At 39.7% G+C, this 18,027-nt stretch overlaps 1 protein-coding gene across 1 annotated transcript in view; it reads right to left on the reverse strand.

Moving 5' to 3' along the window:
- Window positions 1-18,004, reverse strand: part of PPP1CB (protein phosphatase 1 catalytic subunit beta) — a 30,927-nt gene extending 12,923 nt beyond the window's left edge. The window contains exons 1-3 of the mRNA XM_042051521.1: window positions 17,753-18,004; window positions 3,781-3,912; window positions 274-504 (exon numbers count right to left, since the gene is read on the reverse strand). Of these exons, the coding sequence (XP_041907455.1) occupies window positions 274-504; window positions 3,781-3,912; window positions 17,753-17,804 (415 nt within the window). The 5' untranslated portion in view covers window positions 17,805-18,004. The remainder of the gene's footprint in view (window positions 1-273; window positions 505-3,780; window positions 3,913-17,752) is intronic.
- Between the last annotated feature and the right edge of the window lie 23 nt (window positions 18,005-18,027).

An 18,027-nucleotide genomic window follows, 5' to 3' on the forward strand; every position in this document is an offset into this window, starting at 1 on the left:
TGAACAAAAATGTTAGCAAACTGTCTTCATAGGGTTTTATTTCTGTTAGCATACTTAGGTCTCAATCTCTTACAACAGCATTTCAAGGACAGTAGAAGAAAAAACAGTAATGCTCCAGAGTGACTTTAACCTTGGCTGGAAAGTATTTTTAGAAAGTTTCAAAGCAGGTTCACAGAATATTGAAACTCTTGCAATACAAGAGTCACTACTACAAGTGTTTCCAAAACACAGTATTAGTCTGTTACAGTCTTTCAAAAATAGTATTTTTCTTACATTCATCATAAAATCCATAGATTCGATTGATGCTCGCACACTCATGATTTCCTCTTAGGAGAAAGAAGTTTTCCGGGTACTTGATTTTATATGCCAGTAATAGGCAAATCGTTTCCAGAGACTGTTTGCCTCTGTCTACATAATCTCCAAGGAAAAGATAATTAGCTTCTGGTGGGAATCCTCCATATTCAAATAATCGAAGCAAGTCTGTATACTGACCATGGATATCACCTGAATAAAAACAAAATGTTTACTGAAGATTAGTGCAACAACATAAAGACTTACACAAGTCAAGAACTTAAGCCAGCTAGTTAAGTTTTTATTCAGTGAACAGTGATCTTAAAAAAGGCACTAATATTACCTTCAAAAAGTGGCAATATGCATCACAAAGGTAAGAACCATGCTAGCATTAAAAAGCTGAAGTACTCACAGGATATAAATAACTTGCCATATCTGCAGAACTGCTATGTCAGGTATGAAGTCAATCTGAAACCCAAAAGCTACAGAAGTCTTTACAATAAAGCATAAGCTTTCTAACCAAGCCTTAACTTGTATAAATTAAAACAAAGTTAGAAAAAAAACCTCTAATTGAACAGGTATATGACCAGGAAGCAACTGTATCAGGAAAAAGTCACATTATTTACTGCAAAAACAGATCAGAAAGAATTCAAACAGACTGGAGAGAAACTGAACATTGTGATGGCAAAGCACACTTACTTCAAAGGTCAATTCCCATAACAGTGCTGTACTAAGAATCCCATCCCCCAGCATTTAGGCTAAATCTTCCTTTGACGCACATAACAAGCAATACAGAGACTCAAAGACTGCCATCCCTTACAAGATACTCAACCCTACAGCTTGTTCTTAGGAAAAATACCTGTCATGCTACTCTTCACACTTCCAGCTTTAAAATTAACTAGGCTTTCCACAGAACAGCTCTGTGTGGCAATTATACCACCACACTGTATCACATCAGAGCAGCCAAAGCTGAACTATCCATGAGCTGTCCCCACGGGTGAAGATGCAAAAGTGGCTCTACAGTAACTTGCAGCACACATGCAGCATATTCCAGCTGACTGGAAAACTCATTACCAGAGTGACTGGATGCAAAACAGATATGCCAAAAGCCTTCAGTACAAGCTGTATGCTATTTAGATTCAGTACCTCCTGGTACTGTACACTAAGCACTACATAAATGTATTTTCACTATTGCTGCTAGTTCAGTGGCAAAATCTTGACTTTGCTCACCAGAGTTATTTTCCAGTAGAGCACGAGCTACTATGGCCTCAAAAGAGGAAAAAGAACAACCCACACAACTTTTTTCACCCTAAAAAAAAAAAAAAAAAAAAAAAAGGTTCCCAAACCTGTATGCTCCCTGGTTCAATTCTTAAAGCATACAGTGGTAAGAAGAATACATGCTATATTACATTCCTTTAAACTTTCCATGAAAAATGCAGTACTTCTTCCTTTAGGCAGCACTCTTCCATAACTATTTCTCACTCGGGGAGAAGAATCACTTTCCAATTTTCTTCTAATGAAGGTGATCAATATCTACTACTCAATTTCAGACAACTTGAAGCTTCACTGTCTAAAATCTTTTTCAAACATATGTTGCAACAAGAATGATTCGTATTCTAATTGATATTTAGAAGTCTCCAGGTCACAGCCTGACAAAACCAGAAGACTCCTCAACGAATCATTTCTGTGCTGAGTCTAGGGTTCCAGAACCATGTTATCAAATCCCCAGACTCCAGCACTAACAGAATTAACTACCAAGTAAACACACTACAGAAAATACTATCATTGTGTTGTCTATAACTACTTTCAGTTACACACGTGCACCAAAGGGACAAATGCACTTAATGGGTAAAAACATTTTACAGAAACGATTTTATAAAGGGACCAAGGCATTTACCATTCCATTCAAGGCACTTAGCATTTTAAAATACAGCTTCGTGTGAGCAGAAGTTGAAGTCTGCCAGATATAAAGACTTATGTTAAAAACCACATCTATTTTAAAATGGACATTTACATAAGAGCACCTTTCATCTTACATTAAAACACAGCCAATTGAAGATGTAGAGCTTATTTTGAACTGACTTGATTGTAAGACAAGACAATCCTATAATGGTTCCTCAGGCATTGCCTGAACACACTAAAATAATAGTTCAAAGCAGTACCAGCTGCATCTTTTGCTTTTGGTGAAAGCAATCATCTTTCTTTCACTTTTATCGAAATGCAGCTTTGACAATTGTTCTAATATTAAATTTAGATGCACCTGACACTTCCTGGTGCTTTCACTGTGTTTGGAATCCGATTTAAAGATAACAAATGCCCTATTTAACTGTGCATTGGCTACCCTATTATTGCACACCTAACAATGCTTTCAATTGCCTCCATTTAAGCAGATGAGGAAAAGCTAACTTTGAAGTAGGCCGATTATTCTTTGCAGACCTTGACTTATGTACAATCTACCTGAGTTTCCATGTTTTCTTCATCTAGGAATGCAATAAGACTATACTACAGTGAAAAGTCTAAAGAAAACACAATGTGATAAAGCTGCACTTTACCTTCAACTTTATGTCATTAGGCTAGCTGGGCTGGTTTTTCCTCCCCACCCTACCAAGCAATTAGTCATTTAAAAATGACTTTGCCATTAGTGGTTTGTTTGTGGGTTTGGCTGTTTTATTTTGGGTTTTGGCTTTTTTAATTGGTAATATCCTCTCTTAATGTAAGAAACATTGCAGACATTGCATCTGCCAGGAAGAAGCTAATCTATGTTTGAGGATGTAAGAAGTAACGAATACAAAGAGTGTTTCCCCTTTAATATTATGACACTTTAACAAGTCTAATTCAAGGAATACTAAGCTTTCAAAGACATTGCCTATTGTTAACAAGCAAGTTGAAGGATGATTACAGTCTGGTATTTACAACACTTTTTAAACATTTTCTACAAGCTTGTAGTTACAGTGTACTTCAGAAGAAGTCTAGCATCTTATAACGGCTTAGCAAGGTAAAAAACACCCATGTTTTAGTTTTGTGTTTTTTAGTAATACTGATGTTTGCTAAAACTTGTGAAGCACAAGGAATTTGTTACATGGTAACTAAACCTAATTTAATATTCTCCATTCTGTTTTACTCTCCCAATTGAAAGACTAACAACGCTTTCAATTTTTTAAGTGTTTCATTTCACAAGGCCTTTGTTTTGTTGATGCTTTGAAGTGAGCAACTGCAACATGCAACATTTGAGTTTTTTAAAAGCACCTAACTGCTTTCTGAAATAGTGATCAGAAGTGCAGCAGCTCTGTGCAAGCAAGGGACAGGTTGCAAAATTTCTACTACATGAGGGCACAAGCAGCCCTCACTTAATCCAATCTAAATTGAAGATTTTGAAGACCTCCCTCTAATCTCAAGATCATTTGCCTGTCTCAGTATTCTTCCAATCCCCCGACCATAGAACTAGATTAAAACACCTACATAAAACACATACATATCAAGTTTACATACCACAAATTTTCAGAGGTGCCTCTAGTTCCAGAAGAATAGGCTGGCTAAGAAATATTTCCCGTGATTTTATGCACAAGCCCCGAACTTCTGCTTCGGTCATCTGAACAATCTTCCCAGGACGACATCCTCGTACTGAAATGAGATATTTAACAGTTCAAGGTAACTACCACACAGATATACAGCAATAGCTAAATGCAGATGATCTGTACTTAAAACCTGTATTTGACAAAAAGCCAGCATCACATTCCACATACGTACCAAATACCTTGGAATTATGCTGTCCAATGAATTGTAAAATTAATCTCTGATACTGTGTAATCTGTGCTTAAAGATCTTTATGCATCCAGGTTCTCAGAAGAGAACAATTTAAGCTGTGCTTTTGTCCATATCTGTATAAATAGCAATTCTAAGAAGTATTTAATTTAACAATCCCTTTTATGCTAGAGTATTCACAAAATACTCAAGAAATTCACAAAATTCTCAAGAAGAATCTTGAGAATGGAAAACCTGAAAACATTTCTGCATTAGCACAAGGTAAACTTCTTTAGGACTGTTAAGTTCAACAGGACTAGTTAAATACAAAGAAAAAATCATAGGCATGATTATGTTTACACTTCCAGCTGCTTTCAGGAACATCACACTAAAACTACATATGAAACTTTCATATATAATGGCTCTTAAATAACTGAAACCTTTACAGCCAAGAACATTCTAATTAGAATGAAATTGAATTCACAAAACCTGTAAGTCAGGTACTCAAGACCTATATTTAGCATAAGTTTTCAAAAGCATTCTCATGTCACTGCACTCCAACCAATATCCTCTGGCAAGTTTATCTGCAGCTGCTTCTTTCTACAAGTATCTGTATGATTCCTCTGTCAGAGGCTTTAATGTGTCTTTAATGAGGCAGCAAAATAGAACAAATGTGTCTTCACTTCGGCTGATCCAGTTCAGTCTTGCATCTCAGCATAAACCAAACTTCAGAGTTCAAAGTAATAAGCCAGAATCTATTGCTGTCTACCACAGGCGAACATCCTGTCCTGCCATCTGTTTTAGATGAAAAGAACATTCAGCATTAAACCATGGTAGTACCTACAAGGGAAAGTAGTATGAAACTTCCGCAGCTCGAATCCAAATGCTTTCAAATTCAAGCACAGTAAGACACTACTCCATAAAAATTTTAGCTGCAACTTCAGTTAGTCTAATAAATTTGTGAACAGAAGAGCAAAAACTAGTTTTTCATGCACAGCAAATTCCTAGGTCACCTACTTATTCTCTCCGAAACAGAAGAGTAAGCTTGCAACTTCTTTTTTAAATTAACACAACCTTTTCCTTTTATTTCTGCTTAGTTCCTAGAAAACCTACTTTATATAGGAGATCACTATAATTACACGTAGCATTATCTACATTGTGCAATGAGGAAGAAAGGAGGGAAAACGGTTTGTCCTAGGTCACCTAGTACTACAGTCCAAAGTGTTAAGCTCAAAAAGCTCTGCTCTGGTTATCACTGCATACTTGTCCCAGTGTAAGTGCACATGTGACCAGGCCAACACAGTGCTATAAATATTTATTTCTAATAAACACCAGACATGCATTAAACAGAAGTTAGGAAGTAGTCATGGGGATGTGTGAAAAGGCAGAACTGAATAGTGGTTTTCAAAAGCAGGGAAGAGATGTGAAATTAGATCCTGGGACAGCTAGTCTGAGTGCCAAAGCAGCAGAAAGAACAGTCTACCTGAAGTTGAGGATATATTGGAAATGCTTAGCTCATTAGAACCTCACAAGAAAAAGGCTGAGGCATATGGGACTTCTTTCAGTGAAGCTCTGAATCACTACCAGGTGATAGTTAACACATGGTAAGTCACATTGCTCTTGCTAATTAAGATTTCACCTATACTTGAGAAAACAAACAGCGTTTTAGTAACACTTTTCATGTTGTTATTTTTCATGCATTAAGATGTTGAGTTACCTATTAGAAGAATACAAAGTCAGAAATAATCAAGGCGGCTTGCAAGCAATATATGCCTACAGGCTTCCATTTCATCACACCTCAAACATCTGAGCAATGTTCTTACAGGCACATCTTCAGCCCCATTACTAGCAAAAAACCCCAGAAAACTCAAGCTTGACAGCTTTGTACAGGACGTGACTATCCAATTTGTGAGGTACCAAAATGTTCCAATGAACTTCATTTCAAACGCTTACGTTCCAATAGCTTATAACGATCCCCTTCGGAGACCTGAAACTCCTTTTAATAGGCACAATGAACTGCCTTTATACATAAGCTCCCACCTGAACAAGCAGAGTCTTCATATTACAATGGCTATAATTTTAATTAAACAATTGCTCTATTTTAGACCCATAGCTTGCAAAAAAGTCACACCAAAGAGCCATGCAGCACAACCAGCTTTCCAGTCATGTCTTCCCACTACAGACAGTGGATTCTTTTAACCATAAACAATGACATTCTCTTCTGTATTTAACTACTGTCATTATGTTTTCCAACACCAGAATTATGCCATTTCATACAGATCAAAACTAAGAAGTGGAACTGCACACTTATTATATCCACTCTAGTTTTGGAACTCAAACCTGGGAAAGCCCGCTATGTAGAACATCAATGTTACCAGAAGCAGCACCAGACTAAGCATTGAGATCAAAATTGAGGTAACAGTTCATGTAGGGCACCCAAAATACTTAAAATAACTTGGATTCAGTCAATATTTCTTACAACACCAGCCTTTAGCTCCCTTTGAAACTCACATGGAGGTTTAAACTTGGAACATTTGCTTTATAGGATTGATGCTTTGAGTGGTGCTGAATTTTTTCATGAGAAGACACAGTGAACATGCAGCTCCTGACTTCATAATTAACCGCCAGTCAGTGCCTTGATGCTAGCTCTTTACTTCTAACAGTAAAGCCCTAAATGCTGCAAGTCCTCAACAGACAAATCAACCAAGTAACTTATTACCTCACTTCAGATTTTCCAGGCTAAGAGACACTTCTACAACTCTGACAGGTGTATCACTCTCAGAAGAGGAGGCAACACACACCTGATGATCAGTCACTTCCATCCTTTGGGAAGGGTGCAGATCTGAGCCCTCGCACCTTTGCCAAGGCACTCTCCACCCAAACAGTCCCCAGCCCCAGAGAAAACACATAAGTTCAGTTACATTTGAAGTAATACAAAACCTGGGGCTTCATGACGAATAATCATCAATACTAGTTAAGATAAAAGCAGTTTTCTCCCACAGTTCACTGATCAGCAAAAAGGGTACTACATATTGAAAAATGAGAGGCTCCTGTGACCCTGAAAGCCTCAGCACTTCACTGGATTCACAAAGACACTGAAAGGTTTGCCAAGTAGTCATCTGGAACAGATGTGCCACAGCTGTGGTACAAGTACGACTAAGCACTTATTTCAGCAGCTTACAGTACAACTAGAATTTTGTTCAAGTTCCCCTGACTAAACTGAGCCTTGTATGTACTGTAAACAACACTGCATTTAGTTTTTCAAAAGCCAAATCCCCAAGAACAGATTGAAGGGGAGGTTCTAAGAACCAGATCAAGAGTGTAAGAGATGTTTTTCATACTCATTTACAAATTACTATAGCTAACCACTCAAGTCATAGCTTCACACATTGCAAAATCTGGAGCTCACAAAAAGCCTTTAACAGCATTTGGAAAACCACCATTTTTAACGGCTGACAGTTACCCAGAGCAGAAATACCGTATCAACATTTAAGGTAAATTAATTCTCTTTAATCTAAAATGCAGAGGCTGTAAACAAGCTTTGATTTACATAAATTAGCCTTTCGATATGGACAGTAGGGACAGCAATTCCTGTTGAAATACACAAAAACATGTGCATAGTGCTTTGACAGAACAAGCCTTTCCTGAAGTGAGCTTCAAGCAGAGTGACATAGCAGGGAATTAAAAGAAATAAAAGCAAATATATGCATTGAATACTGAGACTTATTTTAGCACAACAGATCCTATAGTCATCCAAAAGCTGCTATAATTGATACTAGAATAATCTCTGCATCTACACAATCTTTTATAAGCAACCTTAAGAAGTCCAGTAACAGTAATTAGCAATCTAAGACATGAGCTGCACAGCTGCAGGTAAGAAAAACTTCGACAAAAAAGAACATATTTTTTTTAATCCCTCCAAACTCATGCCAGAGAGTAGTAGATTATGTAAGCCAACACTGGAAAGAAAAAGGAAAGTGGGTCAAAAATAGGCTGTTGGAAGTGCCACTTACATAGCTTCTTTCCATAGCCTTTCATGAAATGGAAAAAAATCTATTTAACCTGTTCTGTCATACAGCTTCTGGTGTGCCTTTCTCTAAGCAACTAAGTTGCTCATTTTGTGCCATCACTAGTAGTTTCTTCAATTACTAAGTCAGCTGTGGTATGCACAGCTACCCTAAGCATTTACATGGTGTTGGTCTCCAAGATTGCAGCACCCCGCCTACTAGACGTAACACTGACAATTTTACCATAACATAAAAACCCAGAGACTCCTCCCTAGTATCATAAAGAATTGGGTCAGCATTATTGCTAATAAGCACTCTCCTTTCTCTATACTCTCCTTTTTTTTTGCAGACAGGCATTTATGTGGCCACACAGTAGCCACACAGTAAACTGCATCAGTGAACTGATATTTTCTTTCTAGAACAAAGACACAACAAATCAAAAGTGTAATCTAAACAGTTCCCCAAGTTGAAGACTACATCCTCTGTGAACTTGAGCTAGGGCTAGTGAAAGAATAAGCAGCTGGTTCTGCTTCTTTTCACAGTACCTGCAGTCAAGCTTATTTCTGAAATCATGGCTTTAGGAATCTATTTTGCCAGAGCAGATCTAAAAAAAAAAAAACCCCAAACTACAACACAAGATTGCAAGCATGCAATTTTACAAATTGCGCACAAGCAACTCCCTTGAGCTTACACTCCCCCCCCATTCTGTGGCATGTGTAATCGTTGGTGATTAACAGTTCCAACATTTAACTTTTTTTCTTTGTACTTAAAAGTACTTTGGAGTATTTGGCAAATGTTGAACAGCCTGCCAGTAGTAGGAGCAGAACAGATTTGGAAGTTAAAGGTGGCATTACCTATGACTTGGGAAAAAAAACAAGCAGTTCTCACACTGATTTTGGAAGCACGTTCTGAAGTTATCTGCTCTCAGTATTTTTAACATCCAAATTACATACTTTTGTGAGTTTAAGTCAGGAATCCTATACTGGGTTTTAAAAGCAGCTCTCAATTTTGAAAGCGAAACTTCTATTCCCTCAAAATATCTTCTGTTATTTAACTTGTTCAGCTGCCATCCAGAAGCGGCCACTCCCTACCTTGCAGCTAAACAGAGTTAAGCCAGCAACACAAGTTTTAAACTTTCAGAACTGCTGTGACAGAACTAAGCTTAGAATGGCTCTCATTCACGAGTTACACTGGTGGACAACAATAATATAAATGAACCCGTTAGAGCTTTGCTCAATTCAGCAGGAACATATTGCTGAATACACAGCTCTTCTGCAGTGTACCCAGCAAAGCCCTGTACCCTTCCTACCATACATCACCCAAATTTCCCACTAAAAATAAAACAATCAGTCTTCTAGGGAGTTACTTTTCCTGAAAAACTGTGCTTTTATATCCAAGTAACCTTAAAATCTTTCTAAAATTGCCTTCACCAGATGACCTTGACATTAAGTATTTTGCTGAAGAACAGCAATTGCCTGTGAACTCATTTTAGCAGGCTTATTTAACATCAAACACAAATTCACTGCAGAGTAAGAGACAGCCCAAGCCTTTAATGGGAAAAAAAAAAAAACCCTAGCAATGAAGTGGCGTTGTTCTACCCAAACTTGAATTTACATTCTTAAAATACATACTATCCAGCAAAATTGATACTCATGAAGAAGAATGTAAAATTGCTTCAGGGAATGCCCCAGTAAGCCCATGAAAACATGCATTATCTATACCAACCTTTACCCATTCCTTTAGCTTTTCATGGACCACCTGCTTTCTTACATAGAAGTTCCATAAACTAACTGATGTCCCAGTCATTCCGCATCATACATGGTTCCAAGAATTGCTGAATTCAATGTTGAAGGACAAGATCACATGTTCTGTATTTACTGTTTGCTTAAGTACACTTGAACCTAAAACTCAAGCAACGAGCAAAACAGAAGGTAGAAGCCTCTCACTATGCTGTTGTCATGGGTTAGCAAGCATAGTCCCGGAAGGGATGTCCTTGCTAAGGGGTGCTTACAGTTTCCTCTGGGAACTGATAGAACCTATCAGCTGGCCAGTTTGAATATGGACAATTCTCTAAGCCACTTAAAGTTGTGACCGCCTCTGTGATCCACATTTAAGAATAGGCAAACTCCCCCCAAGCTCTCTCTCATTTCCGGCACTGGCACAGGTGGCTGCGGGGCCCGTGTGGGGGCCAGCAGGCCTGGCCAGGCCCTGCTTGGGCCAGGCTGGGCCGGGCCACAGCCATCCTGGAGCTGATGGACCTGTTCCAGTCGTGGAACCCCCCCCACTGCCTTGCCGTGGGCAGCCGGAGCGGCTCGGCTCTCCCCCCTCTCCACTGCGATGAGAAAAATTCAACATTCCAGCTGCAAAGCCGAGGTGAGATTAACCCTTTTTATTGCTGTGAAGAGCTGAAAACCTGAGGGAAGAGAGAGAGGAGATGCTTAAAGCTGAAATTCTGTTGTGAAGCTATGATATATCAGAGTATCCTGTTGTAATTCCATGAAGATATCGGGGGTGGAGTGTTCAACTCGTGAGCAAAAGCACCTGCGCTGAGATAGGCAGATGCTGACGCAGCTGTAATTTCATGAGAAGTTTGGACAGGGAGAGATGAACCAGATGAGGACTTTTGCTCCAAACGGGAAAGGAGAAAACCTCAGTCCCTAGAGATGAACCTGATGAGGACTTTTGCTCCAAATGGGAAAGGAGAAAACCTCAGTTCCTAGAGATGCTCCCAGAGATAGTCCTAACAATGAAGATGAGGAAGACCCTTTGCTCCCAGGGAAGGAGAAGGGCCTCTGTTTTTGTTTCTGAACAGCTCAACCTTAAAATTGTACCCCAAAAAACTTCAAGAGTGGACCCTCGAACGCAGGAAAACCAATTGCTATCTGTGTGTGTGTGACCTTGAACAAGCTGCAAGTCGGGGGAAGGGACTCATGCAGGCAGAGAGACTCCTCTTCCTAAATGGACTGAACAATATTTGGAAGTGGGCGGCTGTCTCGTTGTGATAATGTTTTCACAGCATGAGCAAGAAGAGACTTCTCTTTCTAAATGGACTGAACAAGGTTATTATGGCACTGGTAAACAGACTGAACATCTTAAGGGTTGTCTTTTCACATTGTCAGTGGGAGAAGGGAGGAAGGTGGAGGAGGAGGAGAGTTCTGAAGGTGGTATAATTTTTTTTTTCCTTCTTTTAGGTCTGTTAATAAAATTCTTTATATTCTTTCAAGTTTGGTGCCTGCTTTGCATTTCTCCTAATTCTTATCTCTCAGCAGATAAACAGTAATGAGTATTTTGGACCAAACCACTACAGCTGTATTATACAGTGATAGCAATTCCTGTCCTACTCTACTTGGAAAGCTAACCTAGCACAAAAATTTCATGAAACAAAGAATTTTAGCTTCTTTCTCAAAGGCTGACTTTCTTTTCCCCTAAAACAGGACTAATAAAATTCCTAAAATTCAAGGAAAGCAAAGGTAAATTACAAAGTTACTTCATAACTTCTGAGAAGTACCAAAGAGAGAAGTTACTGAAGCTATGATACAAAAAGCTTGGTGTAACTTCTGAACATCACTGTCTCTGGTACTTAACCAATACAGTTACATGGGATATAAACACAAAGAGCTTTCTATCAAGCTTGGTATAAAAAAAAAAAACCAAACAAACACAAAATACCTTCCCCCCGCCCCCCCCCCCAAACCCCCAAAAAACACAGAAAAGATGGTGCTGTGAAACTAAGATGTCCTAGGCCGTGTACTAAGACAAATCACACAACAGAAGGTTCATTTCAATGTTCAAATTATAAACCAGATACCTGCTACATCTAGAGGCACCTCAGGCTGTAGTTAAGAGTAGATTCCCCTATACATCCCCCTTCATTATGTACTGCATCTGACCTTACTGAGTAACAGCCAAATATAGTATGCTGCCTTCTCCACAGTCTGAGGTTTAGCAGGGTGCTTTCTTCCCTTGTAAAAAAAAGTTACATACCTACCTTTCTTGGTAACTAATGAGCATTTAAGACAACTTTTAATACTTAATAGTTACAGTTATCTTAAATTAGAACAGTGTTTCTCTCCTTTTACACTATCATTTCGCTGCGCAGTGAGCAGGACACTGAACGACTCAAGTAAAACCTGTGCTGCAGAGTATCTAAATGAAACAGTTACTGAATCATGCAGCCTTCAAGTGGCCAAATAGCCAGATAGAATAAAGAATCCCAGCAGACATTGCCTGATGCTGGGCTCTTGGCCTCCAGTGCACTTTTTCAAGCCAACCATTCAATTCGTCATGCACTTCTAAAGCTAAAGATGAAGTAGCTGATATCTGCACTGCTGTACAAACCCAGAAACAAACTTAATTCTTCTGTCCCTCCTCTCTGGTTAATACAATACCTACCCTCCTAGAAAAACATCAAAACCATCGATTTTCTTTCTCTCTTTAAAAACTAACAATATATATATTAAAAAAAATCCTTTGCAAGACACTCCTTTAAAAGTTATTCTTGTTTCTTTTTCTAGTAACAAATTATCCAGTGATTTCACACCAAGCCAGGTAATAACTCTTGTTTATTCAAGATTCATCACCATGGTTTGTTTACACTGTTTTGCAAGAGATCGATAATGTCTATTTTTCTTCTCTACAACTGCCTCTCTTTTTCAGCATCAGTTACAGAGCCTGGAACTGCAAGCACTACTACCATATCATAATACCACACCGTCAGGCTGGCTGGATATATTAATTAGTTAGGACACTAACAAAATAAGAAATATGTTATTGACCATAGCATGTTTGACCAGTATGCTCGATACCCTTTAAAACTAGTAAGGAAAAATCTCAATTATTTCATAAGAATTTAAAATCTAACTTTCATTTTAAAAGTTAACTTACATTCAAATTTCTGTGTTTATCACAACCTGTAAGGCCTCTGAAATCACAAGAAAATGAAGCCTGCAGCTTTCTTAGAAGACATCACATGACACAGTAAGAACACCAAGGCAATCACAAAAATCACCCTTTTAGCTGAACATTGAAGCAATAACCATTCTCTACATCTACTAGTAGTCTGACAATTGTCTTCTTGGGTAAGTACTTCCTAGCTTCCTTGGTGCATTGGTACTATCAGAACTAGTAGCCCTCAGTCTCACCCAAAATAATTTTGTTTTAGAAAAGATCCACATTAAGTTCAGTCAGATTAATTCAAATTGTAATTTTGATTAGGTTAGCTAGATTTAGGCAAGCAAGGAGTCTCGCCTAGACAAGGCAAATTTGTTTGTACAGCAATATAAATGAAGCCTCAATGCAGAAAGCCATCTTGTACCTAAGGTTACTCTATGTCTGGGTTTCCCTAAATACAGCCTCTCTTCCATATGGTAAACTCCCTAGTGTTTACTAAGACAGACACCTATAAATTTAAAAGAGCAGAGATTCATTCCAGCTGGGTTGCCTTACATGCAGAAATTTTAAGAAACAGACAGTACAGGAAGCCCAACACCCTAAAAGAAATATGAAAGTCTTACTTAACACCATTCACAGCACTCTTTACAAGTCAAGGTTACACCTATTCCAGTATACTTGCTTTGATATAGAGGCAATCTTTTCCACACATCACTAAATTTAAAGTAGCTCAGAATCCGGTTTAAATGTGAACCTAGTGCGCCCATTTAGCTCAGCATTGTTGCCAATTTCAGGGCACATCCCAGATAGGGATACATAGTATTTCTAGATTAGGCAAAACACAACTAGCAATTTCAGTTGCAGAGTCCAAGAGAAAAAACTACATTGAGAAAAAAATTTCTCTGTTCACATTGGAGAGTATTATTCAAGAAGACTCTTGAATTACAGCCTTCCAATACTTAAAGAGGGCTTATAAGAAAGATGAGAACAGACTTTTTAGTAGGGCTTGTTGTGATAGGACAAGGGGACTGGATTTATACTGAAAAAAAAAATATTAAGACTAGATATAAGGATGAAATTTTTTTACTATGACAGTGATGAAACACTGAACAGGTTGCCCAGAGAGGTGGTGGATGCTCCATTCCTGGAAACATTCAAGGTCACACTGGACAGGGCTCTGAGCAACCTGATCTAGTTGAAGCTGTGCCTCTCACCGGAGAGGGGCTGGACTAGGTGACCTTTACAGGCTCCTTCCAACTCAAACCATTTTATGATTCTGTATTCCACATCTGACGTACTCATGGCAGTCTTGTGTGTGCGCATATTCCTGTGCTATCCACAGCTAGAATGGACTGGGAAAAAATCTATCCACCAGATGGCATAGCTGGGAAGGTAGGAAGGAAAAAATAAAAACACGAAAAAAGTACACACACTGAAGCAAAAATAAGACCATCATCTTTGCGTACTGTAACATAACACAGCTAAACCTACCCCGTGATTCTGAATACCAGTACAAGAAGGAAACACTCTTTAAACAAATTTGGCTTATTCACTTTCATGGTCACTTATCACTCTAGAAGTCTTCTAGCAAAGCTGTGGAATTCTGTGTTTAAATGACCTGTAAGTCTTTGCAGATTGACTCATGACAGACAATAAAAGTCAAAGTGTCTCCAAGATAGTGAGGCAGACATGTCAGAGCACCAGCATCTCCCTCATTCTTCTAGTAAAGCAACAGGAATTACTTTAAATCTGGTAGACAGTACCTGGTAGACAGAGACAAAACAAAAGAAAGCATTGCTATGTTCAGACTTTATGTATACACTTGAGTTTTACTTTCCTCCAAAGAGTGGTTATTTATATATCACTAACTAGTGACAAAGTACTAGACATTGCAAGAGAAAGTGAATTCAAAAAGAGCTCTTACCATTCCTAAATTCACCACTTAACCAATGAAAAGAGGATAAGAACTTGGTATGTGCAAAAGAACATGGAAATTAAAAGCTAGTGTCCTAGAAGACAATCAACATGCATCACACTCTGGTTCAAGTAAGTCTTTACGAAACTCGCCAAATTTAACTCAAGAGTTAATCAATCTGTCTTTCAGCACTCAAAAGATCTCCAAAGTAAGTAAGTGTACATTCAAGATACGCATACAGGCACACTCCTTGAGGACTGGGAAGATGTTCTTGATGAATTCTCCCAAGCAGCCCAGCTGTAGGCCAGTTCATATTGGTATCTCAAAAAAAAAACCCCAAAACAAAATCACAATTAAACATGAAGAAAGAAAATCCAAGTAGGTAACTCCGAACAAAAGGCAAGTTAATGTGTCATATAAACTAGAAGTAATAAGGATAAAAACAGTTAGAGTAACCTAATTAAAGTAGGAGCAAGATCTCCTGACAGTTAGTATCACAGGCTAGAAACAGGTGTCACCACCCAGCAACCCAATGACAGCAGTGAAGTTTCCGGCTGCTGTGGCTTTTGATACGTATTTGCTACCTCTGAAAAATTATGTGTAGCAGGCACTGAGAGGCAATTGTAGACTGTTACTCAAACTTAAAGCCATACATTTCACTTAAAGCAACCAAAAGGACTAAATACATATTGCATGACAACATTTAATGAAAGCGTCATCTTATTATTTCACTGTGCTTACATTTACACCACAAAAGCCATGTTTCCTTATCCTTTTAAGTCAAAGTTGAAGTGTGAGTAATGGAGCCAAACAACTTGCTTTGAACAATTTAACTGGAGATAACAGTCAACAGATATTTTTCTGCGCAACCAGCGTGGGGAGGGATTCATACTCACTTTACCAGAACAGGTCAGCTAAGCAACACAGCATGAGCTCCAGAATGTGAGCTGCCAATTGTACAAAAAAAAAAAAAAAAAAAAAGCTTCATTGTGGAACACTACTGTTTGAACCACAGCTTAGAATGCTATATGCCAGCAGTGCAACAAATAAAAGATGTAAAAAAGGAAAAATAATCCACACACAATGCGTTCCTTTAATTGCTGCAATTTTTTTCAAACAAAACCTGTAAGAATTACCTATTACGTCTCAGACACAAGATGTTGTACAACACACTCCTCTACTGTTAGAAGATGACAAGCAGAGAGAAAACACCCCATTCCCCTTAAAAATCTTCCTAATCTCTGCTCAGTTAAAAACAGCAAAGAAAAATTATAAGCAAGGCTTGGTTCAGAAGTTGTACATACATACATCTCTAACGGTTAAAGCACTATGGAAGACAAAAAGCACAGGCTGCTCAAAGACAAGGTAAGAATCATAACCCAAAAAGCTACAGAGTTGCAACACAAGTATTTATGGCGTATATAAACTGTATGGAACACATACAGTCTTTAAAAGTCTTCAGAAAAAAAAAAAAAAGCAGAGTAATATTTAAGAGGGAACAGAACAAGCCAACAAGTTGCATGCCAAAACACTGCAGAATCCCCTCCACTTAAAGCTATCTATATTTAAATAACTACACTACTGTGGAACAAGTACCTTTCAGATATATTATTTAAAGTGTCTCAAAAACCCCAGAACCATAAATATATATGTATCTTGATGTCCCCCTAAAAAGTCTGCCCTAAAAAGTCAACATTTACTCGGTTATTATTTAGTCTTAAAAGCCTACCTATTAATCTGGGTTTCAACATCCAGAAAAAGGGAGTTTTATCTGCATTAGCAATCTAAGAGAAACTTCAACTGATACCTGTTTCTTCATACTACACTATACACCTTAAATCACGAATATAAGCACAGCTGTTCAAAGACTTTATATATTTTTAAATACTAATTTTGCTGCTCATAATTTTCACATCGAAAAAGATGAGATAGAAGCTACTAACAAGTCCTTAAAGCCCTAAACCCGCTGCTTTGTAGTAACTCGGCTGAACAAAACTCAGCCTTACTAAACTTGTTTCACTTCCCGAACTATACATGCTCCATAAATTTCTTTCTATAAGCCTTCTGCAATGTGACCCAACTATCTAAGGAGTACAGCAACCAAATAAATGAACAGCGCATACCCATGCAAGTACCCCCGTCTCACCTCCAGCATACCAGCTATTTGTTGAATGTGGAAAGAAAGACTAATGGGAGAAGAGGCCCAAGAAGACTAAACATTCACGGCATAACTTAAATAAAAGGAAAACGCTAGCAGTAATTCCCTAGCTTCTCCAAAAACAGGCAATAAATCAGCTTCTTCGTTACTTTAAAGGGCAAAATCACTATTTAATACACACAAAACCCTACATCACGAGAGCCACTTCTGGAGACTGCCCCGTAGGCACGCTGAGGAATGTCAGCGCACTAAATCCCTCTGCTCCCGCCGACACTCACGTACACACAACCCCACACCTAACGCAGCTCGCAGACGTAATTTTACACACGGAGGACTGTGACTACAACCCGACCGGAGGGGCGGGGGTGAAAAGGCCGCTCAAGAGCTCAGCTAGCGAGGCGTCCCCAGCTCGCCCCTCAGCCCGGCAGCTGCAGCGGGGTGAAGAAGGGAAGATAGAAAACGAGGCTTTTTTTTTTTTTTTTTTTTTTTTTTTTTTTTCTGTTAAATAGGAAGGCAGCCAGACAGGGCGGGCACCCCCGCACACACCAGCCCCTCCTCCCTCCGCGGGGCTGCAGGGCCGGGGCTCCGGGCACCGGCGGGACGCGCCGAGCCCGCTCCCGGCCGCCACCCCGGGCCCGCCGGCGCAGGGAAGGAGCTGCCCCCGCTTGCCCCGCACCGCACCGGCAGCCCCGGCTCTTCCCGCGGGGAGCGGCGGCGGTGCCCTCTGGCTCCCCGCGGCGCCCCGCTCACCTTCCAGCAGCCGGGTGATGAGGCTGTCCACGTTCAGCTCCCCGTCCGCCATTTTGTGGCCACCAGACTCGGTCCCGGGCGGGGAGAGGGCGGGGTGGAGGGCGCGCCACGGAGGAGGAGGAGCAGGGAGCGGCGGCCGCAGCGACAGTAGCTCCCCCCACCCCCCTCCGGCGGTCCCCGGCGGCCGCCCGGCTTCTCCCGCTCCCTCGCAGCTAAATGGGGGGACGCAGCCACCGCTCCTCCCCGCGCCTCCTCCCCTCCTCAGGAGCCGCCAG

This window comes from Corvus kubaryi, unplaced genomic scaffold (genome assembly GCF_017639235.1).
Source record: "Corvus kubaryi isolate FWS band 111438036 unplaced genomic scaffold, C.kubaryi_AGA036_p1.0 76, whole genome shotgun sequence".
NCBI classification, from domain to species: domain Eukaryota; kingdom Metazoa; phylum Chordata; class Aves; order Passeriformes; family Corvidae; genus Corvus; species Corvus kubaryi.